General features: G+C 34.3%; 1 protein-coding gene across 1 annotated transcript in view; it reads right to left on the reverse strand.

The window, feature by feature from the left end:
- Nucleotides 1-11,605: 11,605 nt before the first annotated feature.
- prox1a (prospero homeobox 1a) overlaps nucleotides 11,606-19,380 on the reverse strand; it is a 97,475-nt gene continuing 89,700 nt past the window's right edge. The window contains exon 5 of the mRNA XM_059985856.1: nucleotides 11,606-18,737. Within this exon, the coding sequence (XP_059841839.1) occupies nucleotides 18,552-18,737 (186 nt within the window). The 3' untranslated portion in view covers nucleotides 11,606-18,551. The remainder of the gene's footprint in view (nucleotides 18,738-19,380) is intronic.

Genomic DNA, 19,380 nt, shown 5'->3' on the forward strand with positions numbered 1-19,380 from the left:
TAGTTCTGACATTATGAAAGTCTTTCTCTCATTAGCAAACAAGGATAAATATATAGGAACACGTACTTTAAATAAATTACGGGAATTTCTGTATTACCTTCTCCCTTTAAATTTTCATGAAGTGAAAGTAGGCTGGAATTTAACAGTAGTCTTTAATCCACACATAAGGTTGTGACAAAATCAGGTTTATGACTCTGGCACAAAAACGAGAAAACATCTGTTGTCTGGCAAATAGCATGTTCACTCTTCCAGTACTGTCACATTGTCACCTATATACCTTTAAGCAGGCAGCATCTGTTTCTAATTGCAGTTCGTGCAAGGCCTAGTGCTTCCTATGTTTCCTGACCTATAAAACCTAAAAAGGTGGCTTTCCACATTCATGTGGATCCACCAACACAGTAGATTGGAATCTGTCATGTCTTCAATATTACACTGGAAAATGAACGACAGGAAACTGAAAATGTTCTCATCAAAACAGCGGCCCGTGGCTAACTTTTTTTTCACAATATAATCTTTTCTTTAGATGGTAGCGATATTAGTGTTGCATGATTTATTGTGAAATTGTCTGATATAACATGTGAAATTTTTCCATAGCTGAACAATAGAGGTTGGAATGTTGTCTATTACTTCCTGTCAGCTGATTTCAGCCTCTGCTGTAACTCACTGAGGTGAAACCCTACAAGTTAATTTCTTGTTTTGGGATGACCAACTTTAGCCTTGTCTTTCTGTCATTTCCTTTTTAATTTCCTAACAGCCATGCTACATTTGAGAAAGCAACACAGCTTTATCATTTAAAAACAAATTCCCCTCAGTTCTACCTAGTTTTACTTTTATTTTTATGGACTTGATAATTTTGTTTTAGATCTGGACTTTGATACAAATAATTACATTTTGTTTCAGTATTAAAAACCCTAAAATAATTTGATTAATTTGATTTTTTTATTCCAGTTAGATAAATATAATAATTTATTGCAGGATGTAAAGATAGAGCTCAAGAAATTATATTATTTTGGTTCCAAGCCTTGATTGATAGTTTGAATTCATTAAAGTCAAATTTAGTTTTTACCATTGATCTGGCTCATTGAAAATAAGAAAATAAAGATAATTGTATCAATGCAAAGAATATCCATGCACTATTAAATACTAAATTTTGAAACACACTCTATGGTTCCATGACAAAGAGCAAACCATAGCATGTCTGTGATGATTGCCAACATATTATTTCATCATTATAATAATTTTGAGATAATAATCCTCAGATCTATAATGTGTTCTAAATGGTATTTACATTTGCATAATATTAATGGAGACCACAGCCAATTTATTTAAAGTTTTTGCAATATATGTATGTGTCTTGTTCACAGACTAAGACTGAAATCAGAGGCCACAGAGCATTTTAAATCACTGCAGTTATGGACAATCACAAATTCTACACTGCCATAAATGATATGTTTATGGTATCATTTCAAGAATACAAGGAAAATGATACTTGTACTTTAAACAGAAATCAAGGACAGCTTCAAGGATCATTGCACATAAAATACCACTCTTGCATTCTCATATCACGCCTCCCCAGTGAAGACAAAAATATACCAGAGTAGCCTGCAAATATTTTGTTTAGATTAAAATGAGACCTTAAACACTCCAGAGTCAAGGAAGGTAAATAAAGGATTAACAAGACAATTAAGAATGGCGCTTGTAGATATAAATTAAACTGTTGAAATCCTTAGGGGCCACATTATATATAGTCTCTTGTGCATCGTCAAAAGTAGCAAGTGAGCTTAAGTTCTAAAGTGGGTGTTCCATTTATCTGCACGTGATATTGCAAATAAAATCAATTATGATAACTGGAACTAATGAAAGCTAATTTGCTGATATTGCTTGCTTTAGTGTAATTAGAGAAGCAACAATGAAAGTAAAACTTCTGGAATGAGGGAATAAATACTTTTAACAAATTTATTTCAACCTAGCTATTTGTTCTGTGCAGTCTAATTGCAGTCAAACTTCTACATTAGCCTTAATTTAATGACTTCCAAAGCTTTAGCAAATCTCTCATTATTATTTTCTTTAGCTCTTCCCTTTCTTTCCTTCTCAAACACCTTTTCCCTAACAGACTGCCAGCTGTCAGTTTTGAAGTATGTTTCTTTTTAAAAAAGATTTTTCCACATGAATTTTCTCCTGCCTTCTGCAGCCTCATTCACTCAATGGATATCCACATGTTGACTCAATTCCAAAGCAGCTGTTGCATCTTATAAAGCCATATGCTATGAAACTAAAGGAAAGGTCTAGACCTCAGACAACATGCATTTGATATGTGTTTGAACATTTATTTCCTCATTTTCTTCTTTTATGAAGTGGGCAATTCTATTTACATGATTGTAACCATTAGGGTAGTTGTTAGATCTTGTATCATATATTAGCTTTTGCTACAACTTAGTCTCCCCTCTAGTGATAAATTTGCACAATAATTGAAACTAAGCTAGTGTTTGGATATTAATTGCAATTCCATCACTAGAATCAGAGATGGATAAGTACAATGAAAACCCTTTTTCCTCCTTTTGGTTCACCAATTTTCATCCCTTCAGTGATTCCTCATCAGGGTTTACATTCCTGGGCAATGAAGACTATGAAGAATCAAATCCTGTCCTTCCAGTGGTCATATAAATATTGAATGTCTGCATAAGCCAGCCATTGATTGATGTCTTGCAGATTAGATGTTGCCAGTCACCACCAAGTTACTAGGTCTGAGGTACTACACCTGGTTGGATGGTGCAATAAATAAGAGCTGTTCCTGGACCTAAATAAGTAAGCAACTTTTACTTCTGATCCCCATCCAGTGACCTCTATTTAAAAGTGCACATTTGGCCACTGTAGAGAAAAGGACTGAGCCTGATTGCAACGTACTGTAGCACGCCAAATCCTGCCAGCAATCAGCTCCAGGCTACCTTCCAATATCCCATAAATGATGTCTATCTGCATCTACTTTCCAGCAGCATTGTCGCATAGCAAGAATCGTCTCAGGATCATTTTTCCCCCCTCTCACAAAATGGACATTTATAAGGTAAGCACATGAGACAATCAGTGCAACGTTCAATTCAATATGGGGAAATAGAAGGTGCTGCACTATGGAAATTAACACAGAATTCTGCATGGTGGGATGGAAATTACCAAAGAAAGGGCTGTTAATTTATTTGTCTACAGAAATACTCAATAAAGCTAAGAAGATCATAGGTTATATTGCCAAATGGATTGAGTTCAAATCCTTTCAAGTCATTCTAAGGCTGTGCTTGGAATACTGTTTCAACTATGATCATCATAAATTAGACCATATTTTGCCCAGGATCAGAATGAAAACAATGGAATTTGTTGAAAGGGAATTGCCTGGGGATATAATTGGATCTTCAGCCTCAAAACTAGATGTCTTAGTCACAGTCTTATTGGTGGACTTAGACATTTCCATAGGGTAAACGAATGAAGTTTAGGACAGATGTTAAGAAGTATTTTTTTTACACAGAAAAGGATTAGAGATTGGAAAAGATTATTTAATAAATGATATTGCGATCAGGGAGCTGGATGCACTTAAACGTCAGTAACTGAAATATGGTAGAATTGAAATCAAGCAAGCTGACAACTAAAAGGAAAAAAAGAGCACTGCTATTTCAGTCTACGTTGTCAATCTGTATCCCATGACTAGACCTAGGATTCTGCTTCTTGAATCGAATAGAGCTAGTACATTCAAACAAGTTTTTGTTCCATCAAAACTAAAAAAAAAATGAAATTAGGGATTAAATATAATGATGTTAAATTAAATAAAGATCTTAACCTCATTTACAAAGAGAAACTTAAATTTAGTTACACATCCATTTACATATGACCTCTAAATTTTAACAATGTCTGTCCTTATATTAGCATATGGCTGTTTAATCCATGTATAGGTTTTATTTAATCAAATTAGAAATCCTTCTGCTTCTATTTAATCAATGTGACCTGAAATCAAGGGCAGGTTTCAGAGTATATGACGGATGGAAATAACTAGAAAGAGGCTGGCTAAAACAGATGACTGAAGTTTTTCTTAGCTGTGACCACAGAAACAGATGAACTTGCTTCACCTCACATCTAGTGGTAGTTGACTTTTAATCTCAGAATGTGCTACTGCATATTAAGCTTTTTAAAAATTTCCTAATTTAGTCTTTCCTGCCTCCTGTTGGTGAGTTGACAACCAGACAAATCTTCAGGAGACTGCCCAATGGTTTATCGATCAGATATTCTTGATCGGGAGTATCAAGCAAACAAGGTATTTCCAGCTGCCAGTCACCATGGTTTTTAATTGCAATACACTCCAGAGAATTTACTGTATTTATGTTACAATCTATTCTCCTATACAGTCTGATAAAATAGTAACAGTGATTAGTTTCCATCACCAGCCCACAGCCTCATTCCCCTGCCTCGAGCATCATGTATCTATACTCATTCAGAGTAAAGGGGTTACAGTGCCGATCAATGTGCTGTTTCTCAATTGGCATGTGCAGAATCTATTGGCACACGAAAAGGTTGCTGCAGCTCCCAGGAACAAGTGTTGTTCCTTTACACTTGGCTGCCCAAGCTGAGGTGAATAGTATTTAATCTCACAAATACCTCAGAGAGGGAACATCTCAACGATTTGCAAACTCTGGTGTAAGAATACATTGACAAATTTTTGAAAACACACATTTGAGTTTGTAATTTTGTATCTGGGCAGTGGACTGTGAAACTTGTCAATTGGTTTTTAAAGCTTTGTTAAAACCAGAAAGCACAGATGTTAAAACTAGGTTCAGATGTAGCGACAGATGGTATTTGATTATGGAGCAGACTGTTCGTATAATACAAAGATGCCGCTTCAGCCATACATGAGGCACTGCAGAGAGCGGTGGTGGAAAAGATTTCAGGAAAATTTAGAAAGCAGGTGGTTCCAGTGGTGGTGTCATTTCAAACTGTCTGCTTCTGATGTTGTGTCAGACAGTGACACTAAATTCACCCGATAGCCCTGTTTACAAGGTTCTTTTCCAATTTAGATTTAAATTTGAGTTTGGAGTCTAGAGCTCTACTGATAATTTAGATGGTAGCAGGATAGATAGGATTGCTTTTCTTCAGATTTTAATCATATATTATCACAATGTGTATTCATACATGTACATATCTATTATATATTTCTTTTACTGGTTATACAGCAACTGGATGTTAGACTTCTTCCGGGAATGCTGGTAACCAATAATCCTTGAATAACAGAATTGGACTAGATTCAAATATTACCTTAATTGCACTGAGGTTATTATAGCAGCAGATTAAAGTTTTAATTGAAGTGAGTTTTAGACTGTGCTCATTATATTAAAATTACATCTTCCTATTTCTTCAACTTCAGCACCTCTAAAATTGCATATTCCACTGCATTATATATTCGTGAGTTTCAACAAAATAATTAATGCATGCCTCTTTTTATGTCAGCCTGATTTATGTAACTGATGCTATATTGGCAGACAAATGAAACAGGAGGAATAGTCCTATATTACTGCACTACGTGCAATAACTGGTACGTTACTGAATTACAACATAATTATCACATGACTGTGTAGAAAAGATTATACAATGAATCATATTTTGTACCTTTCTCACATTGCTGCTGCCTGTCACTGCCATTTTTAGCATATTTGTCATCTAATCTTTTTTTTGCTGTGATTTCCATTTGAGATTTAAAAAAATCTGTACACAGGTCTTCTGAAAAATAGCAGGTTAAAAACTTCCTTCTGATAAAACTTCAGAAGAAATTATTAAATGTGCTCAAAATTGCAATAGTTTGGAAATTTAACATGTTCTGTCTCCAAAAGAATTGCTAAAGAAAATAATTTCTGAAAGCATGCTTATTGATAGATTTCTTTGTATGGAATCGTGCATATGATGATTAATATAACTCATTGTCCACATCTTGCTTGTTCTTCTGCCTGACAATTGGTCAAAATTATTTCATGGCCATCACCTTGAAAAATAAGCCAAAGTTAGAGTATTTCTAAAACCAAATTTTCATCTCTGTGGTTGGCAATATTTGCTGTCCTTTGATATTTTAAGTCCATTCACAAATTCTACAGTTGCAAATGGAAGTTGTTTCAACAGGCAAGGTACTTTTTAATCTTCCCTCTCAAATTTGTTTAGAGTGCGTATGACAACTGATTTATTTCACACTTGGTGTAAAATTGTGTTTTTAGTTTTAATTCAAATTGTAGAGTATGTTGTCTGGTGATCAGGTATTGCCAGAGTTGGGAGGGGAGGAAGGTACAGGTGATGGCATTTAGGGTGTGCTTGTACATATGCCCAGGTTGGTGCTTTGTTTTGTGGAATTAAGACAGTATCTGCAGGAGGGTCAAAGTTCAGATAAGTGACCTGTGGGTAATCATCGAGTTGGGAAAGGAGATTGATGGATTGGGTGGATTCGTGGATGATCACAAAGTCTCAGGGATGGCAGGTTGGAGAGAGATTATTGATATGGGTGCCAGTGGAGATGAAAATGGATGGAAGAACAGGCAGATGAATACTCTAGGGACTGGGCTTGAAGGATAAAATGCAAATAAGTGACTTAATTTTGTGTAATCCCAATTTAGAGCTATGCTATGAAAACATGGGTTACTCCCATTACAATATGGATCAGTTTCACACCCATTGCTTCAAATGGAGCTTTAAGCAGGGAATTACATAATTTGATGTTCTTGTGGCACTGATACCACATCAGATGCATGTCTGTGATTCCTACCATGATGTGCCCTGGTCAATTTTCATGAGAGATGTTCATGAGAGATGTGAAATGGCCTGGAAACTTTTATCACTCTTTTATTGTTTGATAAGTACATTTTCCATCTCATAACTCTGAGATAAATATAGTTTAGTTGTTGGGCAACATTGTCTATTTTCCCACAGATTATTTTTTAAAGCATGGTGCAGAACAAAGTATGTCAAAACTATTTTTATTATTTTGACTAATAACTGATCTTCTTGAGTTATTTAAATTATTTTAAAATTGGTACATATAGAATTAAAATATCAGTTTAAACTGAACCTTGGAGGGAGTTATTTATTAAGTAAGAAGATTTTTTTCTCTGTGGTGATAATTATATCAACAGCATCACACATATGCTGGGTCACTATCCAGGAGAAAGTATGATATCCAGGAATATTATCTATTTGAAGAACTGTTTAAATGAAATCTGCCAAGTGCCAGATTACATTGATGAATTCTGCTGGAAGCTCCTCCTTTGGACACTAGTTGACCTTCGATCTGTTATCAGCATTTTCTGTTGTTGCTGAAATGAGGTCATTTAGTTGCCCTTCACATATCTAAGGTCAGAGACATTATCAAATATTTTGCTTATTCTTCTAATGTTAATGCTCTTCATGTTCTTGCTTGTAATGGTATGTAACCTATACATTAACATTTTAGTGTCACCAACAATCTTGAACTAGCATTTAGCTTTGCCAATATTTTCAAAAGCCTTAAATTGCATATTTTATGAAATTCCTAATGAACCTTTCAATACATGCAATATCTTTGAGTTTATTGTTTGGATAGTTAAATGTCTTCTTTCTTTTAAGTTAAAATTATCACTTTTTCAGCATGAAAAAAATGATTGTCCAGTTATTGAATTTTAAGAGCCATTTTTGATTACAGTGATATTTTCTTCTTCTACCTTCTGTATAACTAGAGTAGAATCTCCACAAACTGAACATCCTGTTTCTTCCAATTATGTTCAATAGTTCTAAACAAAATTGCTTAAACCTTGAATTTTAGATCAACTGACAAAATATCAGTGATGACCAGACTGTCTTTGTTACCAGCTTTGGCCTCAGATAAATAACAGGGTACTGGAGACATACCACATGACAAATATGAGCACTGCAGCCATGCATCCACTAATCAGTTCACGATTAGGGATTAATTTTCTCATCATGCTACTCAACTCTGGAGGCTTCAAAAGAAACCCCAAACTGTGGAATTTCATATTTGTAAATCGAAAAATATTTTCAAAGCAGTACAAATTTTACACCTTTGTATTTTTAGCGTATCATTCCAATTGCACCTAACTTAATATTAAAACATTTGTTATTTAATTAATAAAATGTATGGGTAAAGTTCCAGTCCACTTGTTCACCAAGGCTACAAATGAATGACCAACTCCACTACAAGATTTTGAACTATATTTCCAGCATGTTGCAACAGAAAAGTGATCAAAGCTTAAAGGGAATGAAAAACCAACTTGTAGCTACCCTATTCTAGAATATCCTGGGATATCACATTTAAAATTCTGTCTCTTTTCTGCAAATATCTCCAAGGCCAGGCAACACTTCACATTATCTCTGCTGTTGCGAATTTAAGCCTTTATTCAAATATTCAGTGTGGGTTTTTGAAATACCCTTCTCCATCTTTGAACACATCATAGGTAGAACACTGATCAAACAAAATTATCATTGATTGTTTCTACTGCTATCCCATGGCTTTCTGTCATTCCCTCTGGCTTGCATTCATTCTCACTTCAATTTCCTATGATCATAATACAAACGTAATCTGTTGTTGAGAATAGAAAGAACAACTGTCCACATAGAGAAGATATGTTAGTGTATGCTCACATCATTTGTTGCTACTTCTTATTGCATGTTCATTTAATAAGGTTTCAGCTGACCTTTCCTAATTATGGAAAAGGCCATAATGTGTAAGGGCTCTCATTACTCCCTTGATTTCATCACCAAATGAATGGAACATTGGACCACAGAATAAGACAATGGCCCAGGGATAGATTGTCCATAATTCTTAGGAGATGGATCTTAGAACTCAGATAAAACCAAGTTAAACCAGGAAATTTTGCTTTCTTATATTTGTTGTATACCAGTGTATGAAGTTTGGTTTTCAGTAGTTTGAGATTTGTGGCCAAGAACAACAGATCTGTAGGTTGCTTCGTTCAGTCATACCTCATTGACCTGCTCCTCTGATCTTCCAATAGACGAACTGAATTTAGAATAGCTTCATAGATTTTATACATTATATAACATTTGTAATCAAAACTTTCTTGCTTCTAACTTCAAACCCTTCCTAATGAATATGTAAAATAATTACATTCTATCCTTCCTACCTGGTTTTGGTTGTCTCTAAACTCAAATATACCTTATTTGTTAGGTGAGCAAACCTTCCTTACACAGATAAGCCAACTTTTCTTCCCATTATTTCTGACCACAGGAAATTCTGCACTCTCACCCACACCAGGTTTTCCCCAATCATCAAAACTTTTCACTTTAACTCTTATGTGTAGATCCATAATTGGCACTCCAACTGTTTTTCAAAATGTTAAGTGACAACAGAAGTAGATATTGTTCCCCGCTGTGAAATGAAATAACTATAAAGCCTAGTTACGAGGGACGATTGATAAGTTTGTGGCCTAAGGTAGAAGGAGTCAATTTTAGAAAACCTAGCACGTTTATTTTTCCTACATTTACACAGTTAGTCCAGCGGTTGTGGAGCACACGGATCCCTTCTTTGTAGAAGTCGGTGTCTTAGTCCACAGCATTGGGTGATCGATAAGTTCGTAGCCTAACGTAGAAGTTGAGTTATTAACTTCAAACTGTCTGCATTTTCACTCAAAGAGTTGATCTGCACATGCATGTATAACTCATCTCCTTCTACCTAAGGCCACAAACTTATCAATCACCCCTGCTGTGGATCACTTCTACAAAGAAGGGATCCGTATTCTCCACGACCGCTGGACTAAGTGTGTACATGTAGGAGGGGACAACATTGAAAAATAAATGTGCTAGGTTTTCTAAAATTGACTCCTTCCACCTTAGGCCACGAACTTATCAATCACCCCTTGTATTACTTAAAAGCATTTTTAGTCGGGTTCATTAACAAACTCCATTTTCAGCTGCTGCAGTATATTCAAACATTTTTTTTCCAGTCTGTGTTAACTCACTGGTTAAATGGAACTTTTACCTAACACTTGCCCTGGATTTTTCTGTATTTTGTTTATGTGAAAAGCTTTGAACTGAATAAATGTCTGGCATAGCTCAAAATGTCATATTAAAAAAAAGTTATATTTTAAATGTTACACTTCAAAGGGTAAATGATATTTGAACCTGACTGCTTCCAATTACATTAGGCAAAGAACCTCAAATTCAAGGAATCCAAATGAAGCACTTAAAAATACAAAGGATTTCTGTTAATTTGGCCATCAGTTAATCAGGGCAGCCACTTATTTGAGAAACCAATTATAGAACAAAAATTAATTGAAAAAAATTGTTGGGGTTCCCTTCATTTATTTGGGACATTATGTTGCTTTATTGGGGCAGGAGAATGTTGCCAAACAGATTCTAACTAGCGTCAGTCATGCATACTTGTATGGTCAATAGATGCTACACCATGCTTTGAGCAAACAGTTTTTAAATACCATCAGCTGCATGTGTTTGTGTTCAAGAAAGTGATTTTTGCAACTGACAGTTGGCAAGAAATAAACAATAAGAAAATTTGGAACTGTTTTGCTCACTGTGGTTTCAAGCATTCAGGCTTGGAGACGCCAGAAACAGCTGGGAGTGAAAATGAAATTACTTATCTACTTTAACGAATTAGGAACTATGAAGAATTTTAAGTTATTGACACTCCACTTGAATGTTACAATGAAAATGAAGATTTGGAGCATTCCATCATCGATAGCATTGTAGTAAGGCAGTCCATTATCTGCACTATGTGTCTTTTTTGATTTTGTTCATTGCATACACTGGATAAATTCCTCTGTCGATAACTATTAGGAACTAATACATAGTTTTATAGTACTGTAGTTACGTTGGCAATGTTCTTACTTGCTTTGTATTTTATTTAAATACACATTATTACTCAGGTTGTCTTTTTTTATACCTTTTAACTATTTCCATGAAACTTCAACTAATTGGGGCAACCACTTAATTAGCCGAAATGTATTGGTCCCAATTAACTGGAATCTACTACATATAAAAATTACCAAATGCAATTAGTCTCCACTGACCTCAGGATGTTCATTTTATAGCATATTTTTATAAAAAAAAGTAACATCAATATCCTCCATCGAGATAAACTTATGTAAAACAATTTGATTTTGGATTTACATATCATACCACTTTAAATGGAACTAGTGACAGTCCAATACCACGGCATACAATGTTCCTCCATTTTCTTCTGAACAATACACTGAGAGATATGATGGTTTAGTCAAGTGTTTGCACACATTGGCTGTTAATGTCTGGTGCTCAGAGGGTAAATCAAATGAATTTACAGCAAAGTGGCAGGAATTCTTTTCCAAGCTGTATTGAATCCATCTCTATAACTTACTATCATAAATTTATTTCCTGATGATCTTATCCACATTAAAGCAAACCTATACACAGAGAGAAAATAAAAGTAGAAGCACAGGTAGTACATAAAGAAATTAGCATGCTTATTTCTTCTCCATCAATTCATTTCATTTGCCCTCTACGTGTGTAATGAAAGCCACACAAATCAAAAATGTGAAAAGCAAACACAAAATAAGTGCAAACAATGTATTTGGAATTATATTTATTCTGCACAAGCTTGCATATATACTGCACATACATTCAGTTTAGAGAAGAATGGAAGGCACACAAGGCAATTGAACTACTGTAGTCTGTAGGTGGTACAAAGCAAAGGTAAAAGTCTGGATACCATACAAAAAAGCTTAAAACACACAAAATAAAATCGGTTATTCAGCAAACGGTTTTATCTTCAAAATTTAGTAGCTGCCAAGCAGTATTTAATAACCATTGCTTAAGTCAGTTGGCTACTGCACCCCATAAAATGTATAGGGATCATCATTTCATTAAATGATCAATTATTACAGTACATCCCTGGGAATACAAAATTGTACACCTTTGAATAAATTAGGATAAATTAAACCAATAAATTATGCAAAGTCTTCAGAACAATTAACAACAACAACAAAATTCCACAATCAAAATTGTCTCTAGCTAGAAAAGAAAATCAAAACACTGACTATGTCAGTTATAATTACTGCACTATTTTCAAATTAACAAGTATTTAATACAAAAAGGAGCATAATGCTATGTACAACATATTGCTAAATAATATAAAGGCAGTGTTTTTGTCACTTTTCTGCAACTATATACACACAAGCGTTTTCATCGCAGGTAGTTCATACCCCATAGTTCTCTATGACAAGATGAGTGTGTTTCATTCAACTTCACATTCTGCAACAGAAGTGCAATATGTAGTAACCATTTCCAAAATAGCCTTCTCCCTTGTCATTTAATTTTAAGGGAGTTCTCAAAAAATAAGTCAACATTAAACTACCACTTAAATAAAATGGTGTGGATAGGGTTTAGGTAAATTACAGAGTTTACAAGTGCATGTGCTTTTGATGTAGCTGCTGATTTCTATGCCACTGACATCACCACAAGGAAGGTCTTAGGATTCATCCATTTACTCTCATTTATTTACTGGGTAGATGCAATATACATTCTGTAAATATTTTACATGATACAGAATTCATAATGAATAATGAATGCAGAATTTGTGGATTCTGAATACAATAAACAATGAAGTGAACTTCAAAGAATTTTTATAAATCTAATTAGAATTCCAAGGGCTAACAAACTTACATGTGGGAAAATTGGCAGTTCCCCCCCCCATAGGAAATTCAATACATACTTAATGATCAAATTCACATCATGCATTATATTTCCTGTGACAGCATTAAACACAGCAACAAATTAGATATGAAAGATGTTTATTTTAAAGGAAAAGGAAAGCATTAGTATGAAAAACTAATTAAATTTTTAAAAAATGGTAATTTAAAGTTAGCATTTCTCGAGGGCTCCCTTTTTAAACTTTAGTGGAATATTTACCCACATATTTTTAATGCAATTACTTTACAAAAATCAAAAGTATTAAATCAGAAACTTAAAGCAGATTACCAGCTTTGATACTCTGAGGCACAACCTAACTGCAACAAAATATGCGAGTAAATACCTCGTACTATTTAAATACTTGAACTTAATGTCTGCCATGTAATTTTTTCAGTATTGTGAATGCTCTCTGCGGCATATTCTGCAATAGTCATAAATATAATTGTCGCAGAAGTCACAGCAAAACATTCTCTTCACAAAACATATTTTCAGCATGTCTAAAATAGAAAAGTTGTCCATCTAAAGGGGAAAAGTCAGCTTTCACTTCACACGTATAATCACATCATATGAAATATTGCTTCTATATACTACTTTTATAATCTATGAAAACACAAAATCTGCACCACAGTTACAAAAAATTGGCTTCTACAAGATTTCCCATACTTGAATGCTGAGCAAACAGTTGAAGAGGAAAAAATAATTTGCTTTATCAAACTGTTCTAAAAATTCTCTTCAAAAATTTTTTTCCAGCTGTTTTATTTTTATAAAGATACAATATATGCATAGCTATCACTCAGTAAATCTGGCATTTATTGCAGTTGGTTATGAATAAAAAGGAAATCCTCAAGAATCCCAAATTAAAAAAATGTTCAGCCACACAAGGCACAAGAACAATTGTATATGTGGGAAATTGGGAAATTGAAGGTGTCTGTATCCTTCAAGCTGGTGCATTTAAGGTCTAGGCACAGGATATCACCTCAAGTTTATATGCAATGTTAAATTTCTATTAGCAATAAGAATACAGAAATGGGTAATAATTTACAGATATATCATCCGTCATGAGCTCATATTAAACTATATAAATTTCCAGTCTGAAGCATCTGACCTCCTGCCTCTTTTAGCTGTTACATCATGAATACGTAAAGTGTATGCCAGTATAATGACAGCAAACCTTGTGAAGCAATCAAGATAATCTCAGGTTTATAAGAAAAAAAAGTAGCTGGAGGCACAAAGGCATTATGGCTCTCATAAAAGCATTCCAGTTCAAATGAAATTTCCAGAACATTCTTTATATACTGGACAAAGTGAATTAGGTTAAATGGAATTACAATTAGACCGTTGAATGCAATTTTTATTAAAATCATATTACAAAACTATCCTGTTCAACTAGTTGTGCCATTATTACAGAATAAAATATTGAGATGATTTAGAACCCATTCATTTTGATTCTTTACAAAATGTTAGTACGTATGGTACTCTTCGCAATTTTGTGCACAATTTAATTATTTGATAAATCTTACACTTATTCTTTAAACAAGGAAGCAGGAAAGTAAAGCCCTTAACTCTGTTTATGATAATCATCGCACCTCTAATTGAGACCATATTGTAATGACAAACTGTTATCTGGTATTCTTCAAGGTCAGTCCTATAATAGGATCACCAATACTGATAACTGATTTCATTAGACAAGTTTGTTTTCAAATTTTGTAGTAACAATATGTCAGTACTAATTGAGACTGAGTGACTGGTACATAATTTTTCCAGGCAAAGCTAAGTAGTCAGTACAACACAAACTCAAATGAAGGACTCGGCAGTAAGGGGGCACACCAAAGTTAAGTTGGCAAACTTGGTTTAGATGCATAGTGAATACAATGACACTTTATTTTATTGTCTGCATTTCCTGAAAATGTACAGACACTGCAAGTGCTCTCGAATTGTGATTGGGTATTTCAGGCATTGTGCTGCTAATTTGATGTCAGCAGGTTTTTAAGGCTATGTGTTGACATTAATTGCTCCCTGCATTTCATTCCATCAGTTGAACTTAAAATAAGTTACACTGCAACATTAGGGTCACTCACATTGTTATAACACTCAATTCCTCATAATTTAAAAAATTGTAAATGTACAAAATATTAAATTTTGTATGATTGAGAGTTCAAGTGCTCTGATCATCTTAAGAGAAAAAAATCCAAATAAGTAAAATGTAATAAAACACAATATTTTAAAATGCTCATCGTTCAATGATTCACTCTATTTCTGCTACTGCAAAGCCAACATTTTGTTCTGGTTTGTGACTAATTACAATTCAATCATCAGCATTTCTGACAACAGAATAAAAAATAATGAATTGTAATGATAGCTTCAGACCTATATCAATACGAATGTTTAATTCATTAACTTAAATGCAACATTTTACATAAATCAGGACTTTTAAAGTGATTCATTCACTGAAAATGTTTTCAAAACATTGTTCGTCTTTACCCATTAGAAATAATAAAAATACCATTTTTAAAATTACTTTGGTTTCAAAGCTTGAAAACACAATGTAATTTTGTTCCAATCTATCCACATGCTCCAAAAAATGTTGATGTATTGGTGGTACATCCTGCACAGCATCTAGGTCTGTAATGCTGATATCCAACACAGATAGTTTCATCAGCCCGGACCCCTTTTGTATCCATCTCAGTCTTAATTTTCTCAGAATATGGTCACAGTTGAACCTGGAACATCTATACGCAGAAAAATTCTAATCTGGAATACTCAGTGCAGGATATGTTTAGAAAAATTGTTTTGCAGACACTATTTAGCCGATGTATTTATAAACTGAAATTAGATTCAATATTGTTGAATGGCAAAATGAGTGTGTGTCAGGGAAGAAATTTTTCTTTGCTTGTAGATCAGTAGCGTGGTAGTAGTTCCTGCACATTATACTCCACTTGAGATGTAGCTCATTGGAGGTCAATGGAAACAAATTTCAGAGGAGGAGTTCAACAAGCAAATGCTTCTACACTGCAAGTTCAGTGCTTGCAACCAAAGATGAATTACTATTGTGTTAAATATTAAAAAAAGAAAATAACGGGTCCTAAATTTAAATTTGTATTATCTTTAAGTCATTTCACTTTAACCTGAATATGGTGAACAAATTTTTTAAAAAACTTTTAAGTTCATCCTAAAGTGACAGTCACTTTTCTGTTAAGAGTCTAATGGTGAGCATTTCATAGTTTTAAGACCAGTTACCCTAACAAGCTATACTTCTCTTTGATATTATCTAAGGTAGTCGACAGTAAATCCAATGGAAAATTTTCCAATAATCCTTACCGATCAAACTTCTAATGCAGTATCAGCCTTTCTGCAGCCTGGAAATTGAGTGAATCGCAGCTTGCAATCTGGAATTTCTGGCCTGAACAACAGGAATTCCTGATGACACAACCTATTTAGCATCTAACTGGTAGGTTTGATTTTATACAAGGGCTTAAATTACAAACCAATTAGGCAAAATGAAATGTGTAACATACCATAAACCAATAAGTTTAACACAATTTAGTTTTAAATAGGGCAGAAACAGTAATAGATCCATTTTCAGTCTGTGGTTACATGAATTTAGCTTTATACCAAATTATGAGCATTGGCATCCTTCTGTACAGAGCCACTGGATTCTGGTGAACTACCATGTTGAAAAGTCACTCAAGATAAATTTCAAAAAGGTGCAAAAATTATGCCAATCCTTTTGTAATAGTATTTCATAAATCGTGTATTCTGAAAGTGCACACTTTGCTGCTTCATTTTGTCAGAAACTGCTGTTAAGACAGAGTGGCTATATTCAAACCCAGTTCTAACACTTCATTATTTCTCAGTTTAGTCATTTTAAAATATATTATGCATATGCTGGCTGGTGGGTCTGATTGACTGAAAATGTGTATGGTCATCAAACTGGATTGGTTTAAAGCCAATTTTGTCTCAAATAAACTGACATAGATAGAACTCTACATCAGTCATAACACAGAGGTTTGTTCTCAGTAGTAATTATGTTGGTAAATAAAATAAATACACTACTACCAAAAGTCACACTCTAATAACAATTAAATCAGGCTAATGAAGGTATTTTCAGTATAACTGCATAAATATATATATTATATATAAACTTTAAAAATTATACATGGTTCAGCATGTTCCCTTCATCTAATTACTCGGGATGCTTTCAGTAGTCAGTGCCAACACTAAAAACCAAACTGCTAAAAAAGGAGAATGGGGCAAGGAAGAAAAAATTTGCTGCTTAAGAACTGGTATCAAATCAAGCTTAATATTTTTGATGTATTTGCACAAATAGTGTAAAACAGTTTGTAATTTGTTTCATATAGTTGCAGTTAAAAATAAATCAGATTAAATCTGGACAATTTCAAATTCCCTGTGGTGAGCATCTTAGTTTAAAACAGATTCTAACAGCATGGCATGTTTACGCACAAATGACTTTCAGTGTCAATAGAACATTTGCACACTATGTACAAGTAACCATTTTCACAAAGAACCTGTATTCTAATTACAATTATGTGCTCATTGCACTCAGCAGTTCTCTTATAATGATTTGCACTTTAAAGCACATTTGTTTTTGTATTCATTTTTTTCCCTTTGTACCTGAACAGATTCCCCCCAACTTAAATAATAACAACCTGATGTCCTCTCATGGTTTGAAATGTGGTAAACTGACACATTCTCAATCATTTAATATTCAAGTTAATTTTCTTTAGTTAATGCAAACTGTTACTTTAAGGAGCAGAGCCAGGAAAAAAATCTCAAATAAAGTTCACAGCACATTTCCATGTTTGAAAATCTGTCAGTTTACAGAATATTTGGACTGAATAAATACATTATTCTAAAGATTTAAAGTTTTATTGGGGTACATAATAGCTAATGAACATCCAGCAGGCAGGATAGCCTCATTTTAAATAAATATGTTTAGTTTGTCAAATTTTGCTGAATACTAACAAATTAACAGGGGATTTTTTTTTTATTTTTTTAGCAATCTTTCCTCTCTGGATAATTAAACCTGTCTGCTGATTTGGCCTGTTATAAACCTTTCCTGAATCATCTGGGATCATTAGAAGAGCACAGGAACCTTATTGTGTGTAAGAAGAATTACTCTGCCGTGGAGAGGCTATAATGAAGGAGTCATTTTAGTGAAATTACAGAATGCTAATAGAAAAATCTCTTTTGGTGGAAGATTGTAAGATGGGAATCAAGGCAACATGGACTGACATCAGCTAGAGAGACCAAAGAATAAACACATGCCACTTCCAGGTAGTGATTATTTAGCTATATAAATGACATCATAGGTATAGTCAAGCTATATGGTGTACGCTATTTGGGGGCGGAAGGTGGAAAGATCAATTGGTATCAGCCCGAAATCAAAACAATAGCAAGCTTAAACATCTCTGGTAATGATACAACTGGGCCAAACCTCCTAGTGTGTAGTGTTGTATCCCATGACAGTCACTTTACTGTTCCAATGATGTCATAGTTATTTGCCATTTGCCACAACTAATCATTAATAAACCCTATTGTCTGACAGAGCAGATCTCCTCAGGTGTAATTCCATAAAATATCAAAAATAAAAGTACACACTCACACTTCATTTTTCTTTCAGTAAATCAAATCAAATAACCTTCAAGACAGAAGGATTCAGGTTTCAGCATTAGTAGGTTCAAGGCTGTGGAGAACAACCTACTGACAAGGTCAAATGTAAAAGGGTAAAACATCATGGAAAATTAACAAATTAGAGCTATGTAAAGCAACAATACAATGATTGGGCATCAGATCGGAAAAGGGTATATTACGTCTGACGGCTCTGGGCATCTTTACTCGTGCAGCAGCTCTTGCAGGCAGTTTGGAGATTTGAAAACCTCCGGGACTTCACTGTCCAGCTTACAAATGACCTTGTAGATGGCCTTCTTCCAGGAAGGATCAACGTCTTTGCCTGCAACAATGGCATTGAAAAACTCTCGTAATGTGATCTGAGCCACTTCCAAGAACCTCTCCGGAACCTGCTGATACAGAAGGAGACAATGACATTAGTCGAGTTTTCAATTTCAATCCAAAGTCTCTGATTTATTAAAATGGGGAGGGGTGGAGGCTAAGCTTTCATCATTCTTACCAAAGCTTTCAGCGCTTCTGTACACACAGACCCTAAATATGGAAAAGTTTGCAGTTCCCAGTTTATTTCAGGAAGGCTATTTCTGGAAAGATGATCTTTATTTATCTTTGCAACAACCAGACTTATCTACCTCTACACTCAAAGACACAGGTGCAGTTTTCAAGCTATTGACATTTTCTTAATTTTATTCTGATATTTAGTTTAGTAGTTGCAACTTACAACAGACAAAAGAGTGCTAAATTAATTGTTTAATCTAAAACATAACAGTTAAAGTTAGAACTGAAAAATCCAACGGCAGCTTCTATTTGTTGGAAATACTTTCCAGATATTTAACATGGTAGTATTACGGTTAGCACAATGCATTACAGTACCAATGACCTGGGTTCAATTCTTGCCACTGACTGTAAGGGGTTTGTGCATTCTTCCTGTGATGGTGTGGGTTCTCTCCGGTTGCATCAGTTTCCTCCCACAGTCCAAAGACGTACCAGTAGGTCAGTTAGTTGGTCTTTGTAAATTGTCCCGTGATTAAGCTA

The sequence above is a fragment of the Hypanus sabinus genome, chromosome 12, assembly GCF_030144855.1.
Source record: "Hypanus sabinus isolate sHypSab1 chromosome 12, sHypSab1.hap1, whole genome shotgun sequence".
NCBI classification, from domain to species: domain Eukaryota; kingdom Metazoa; phylum Chordata; class Chondrichthyes; order Myliobatiformes; family Dasyatidae; genus Hypanus; species Hypanus sabinus.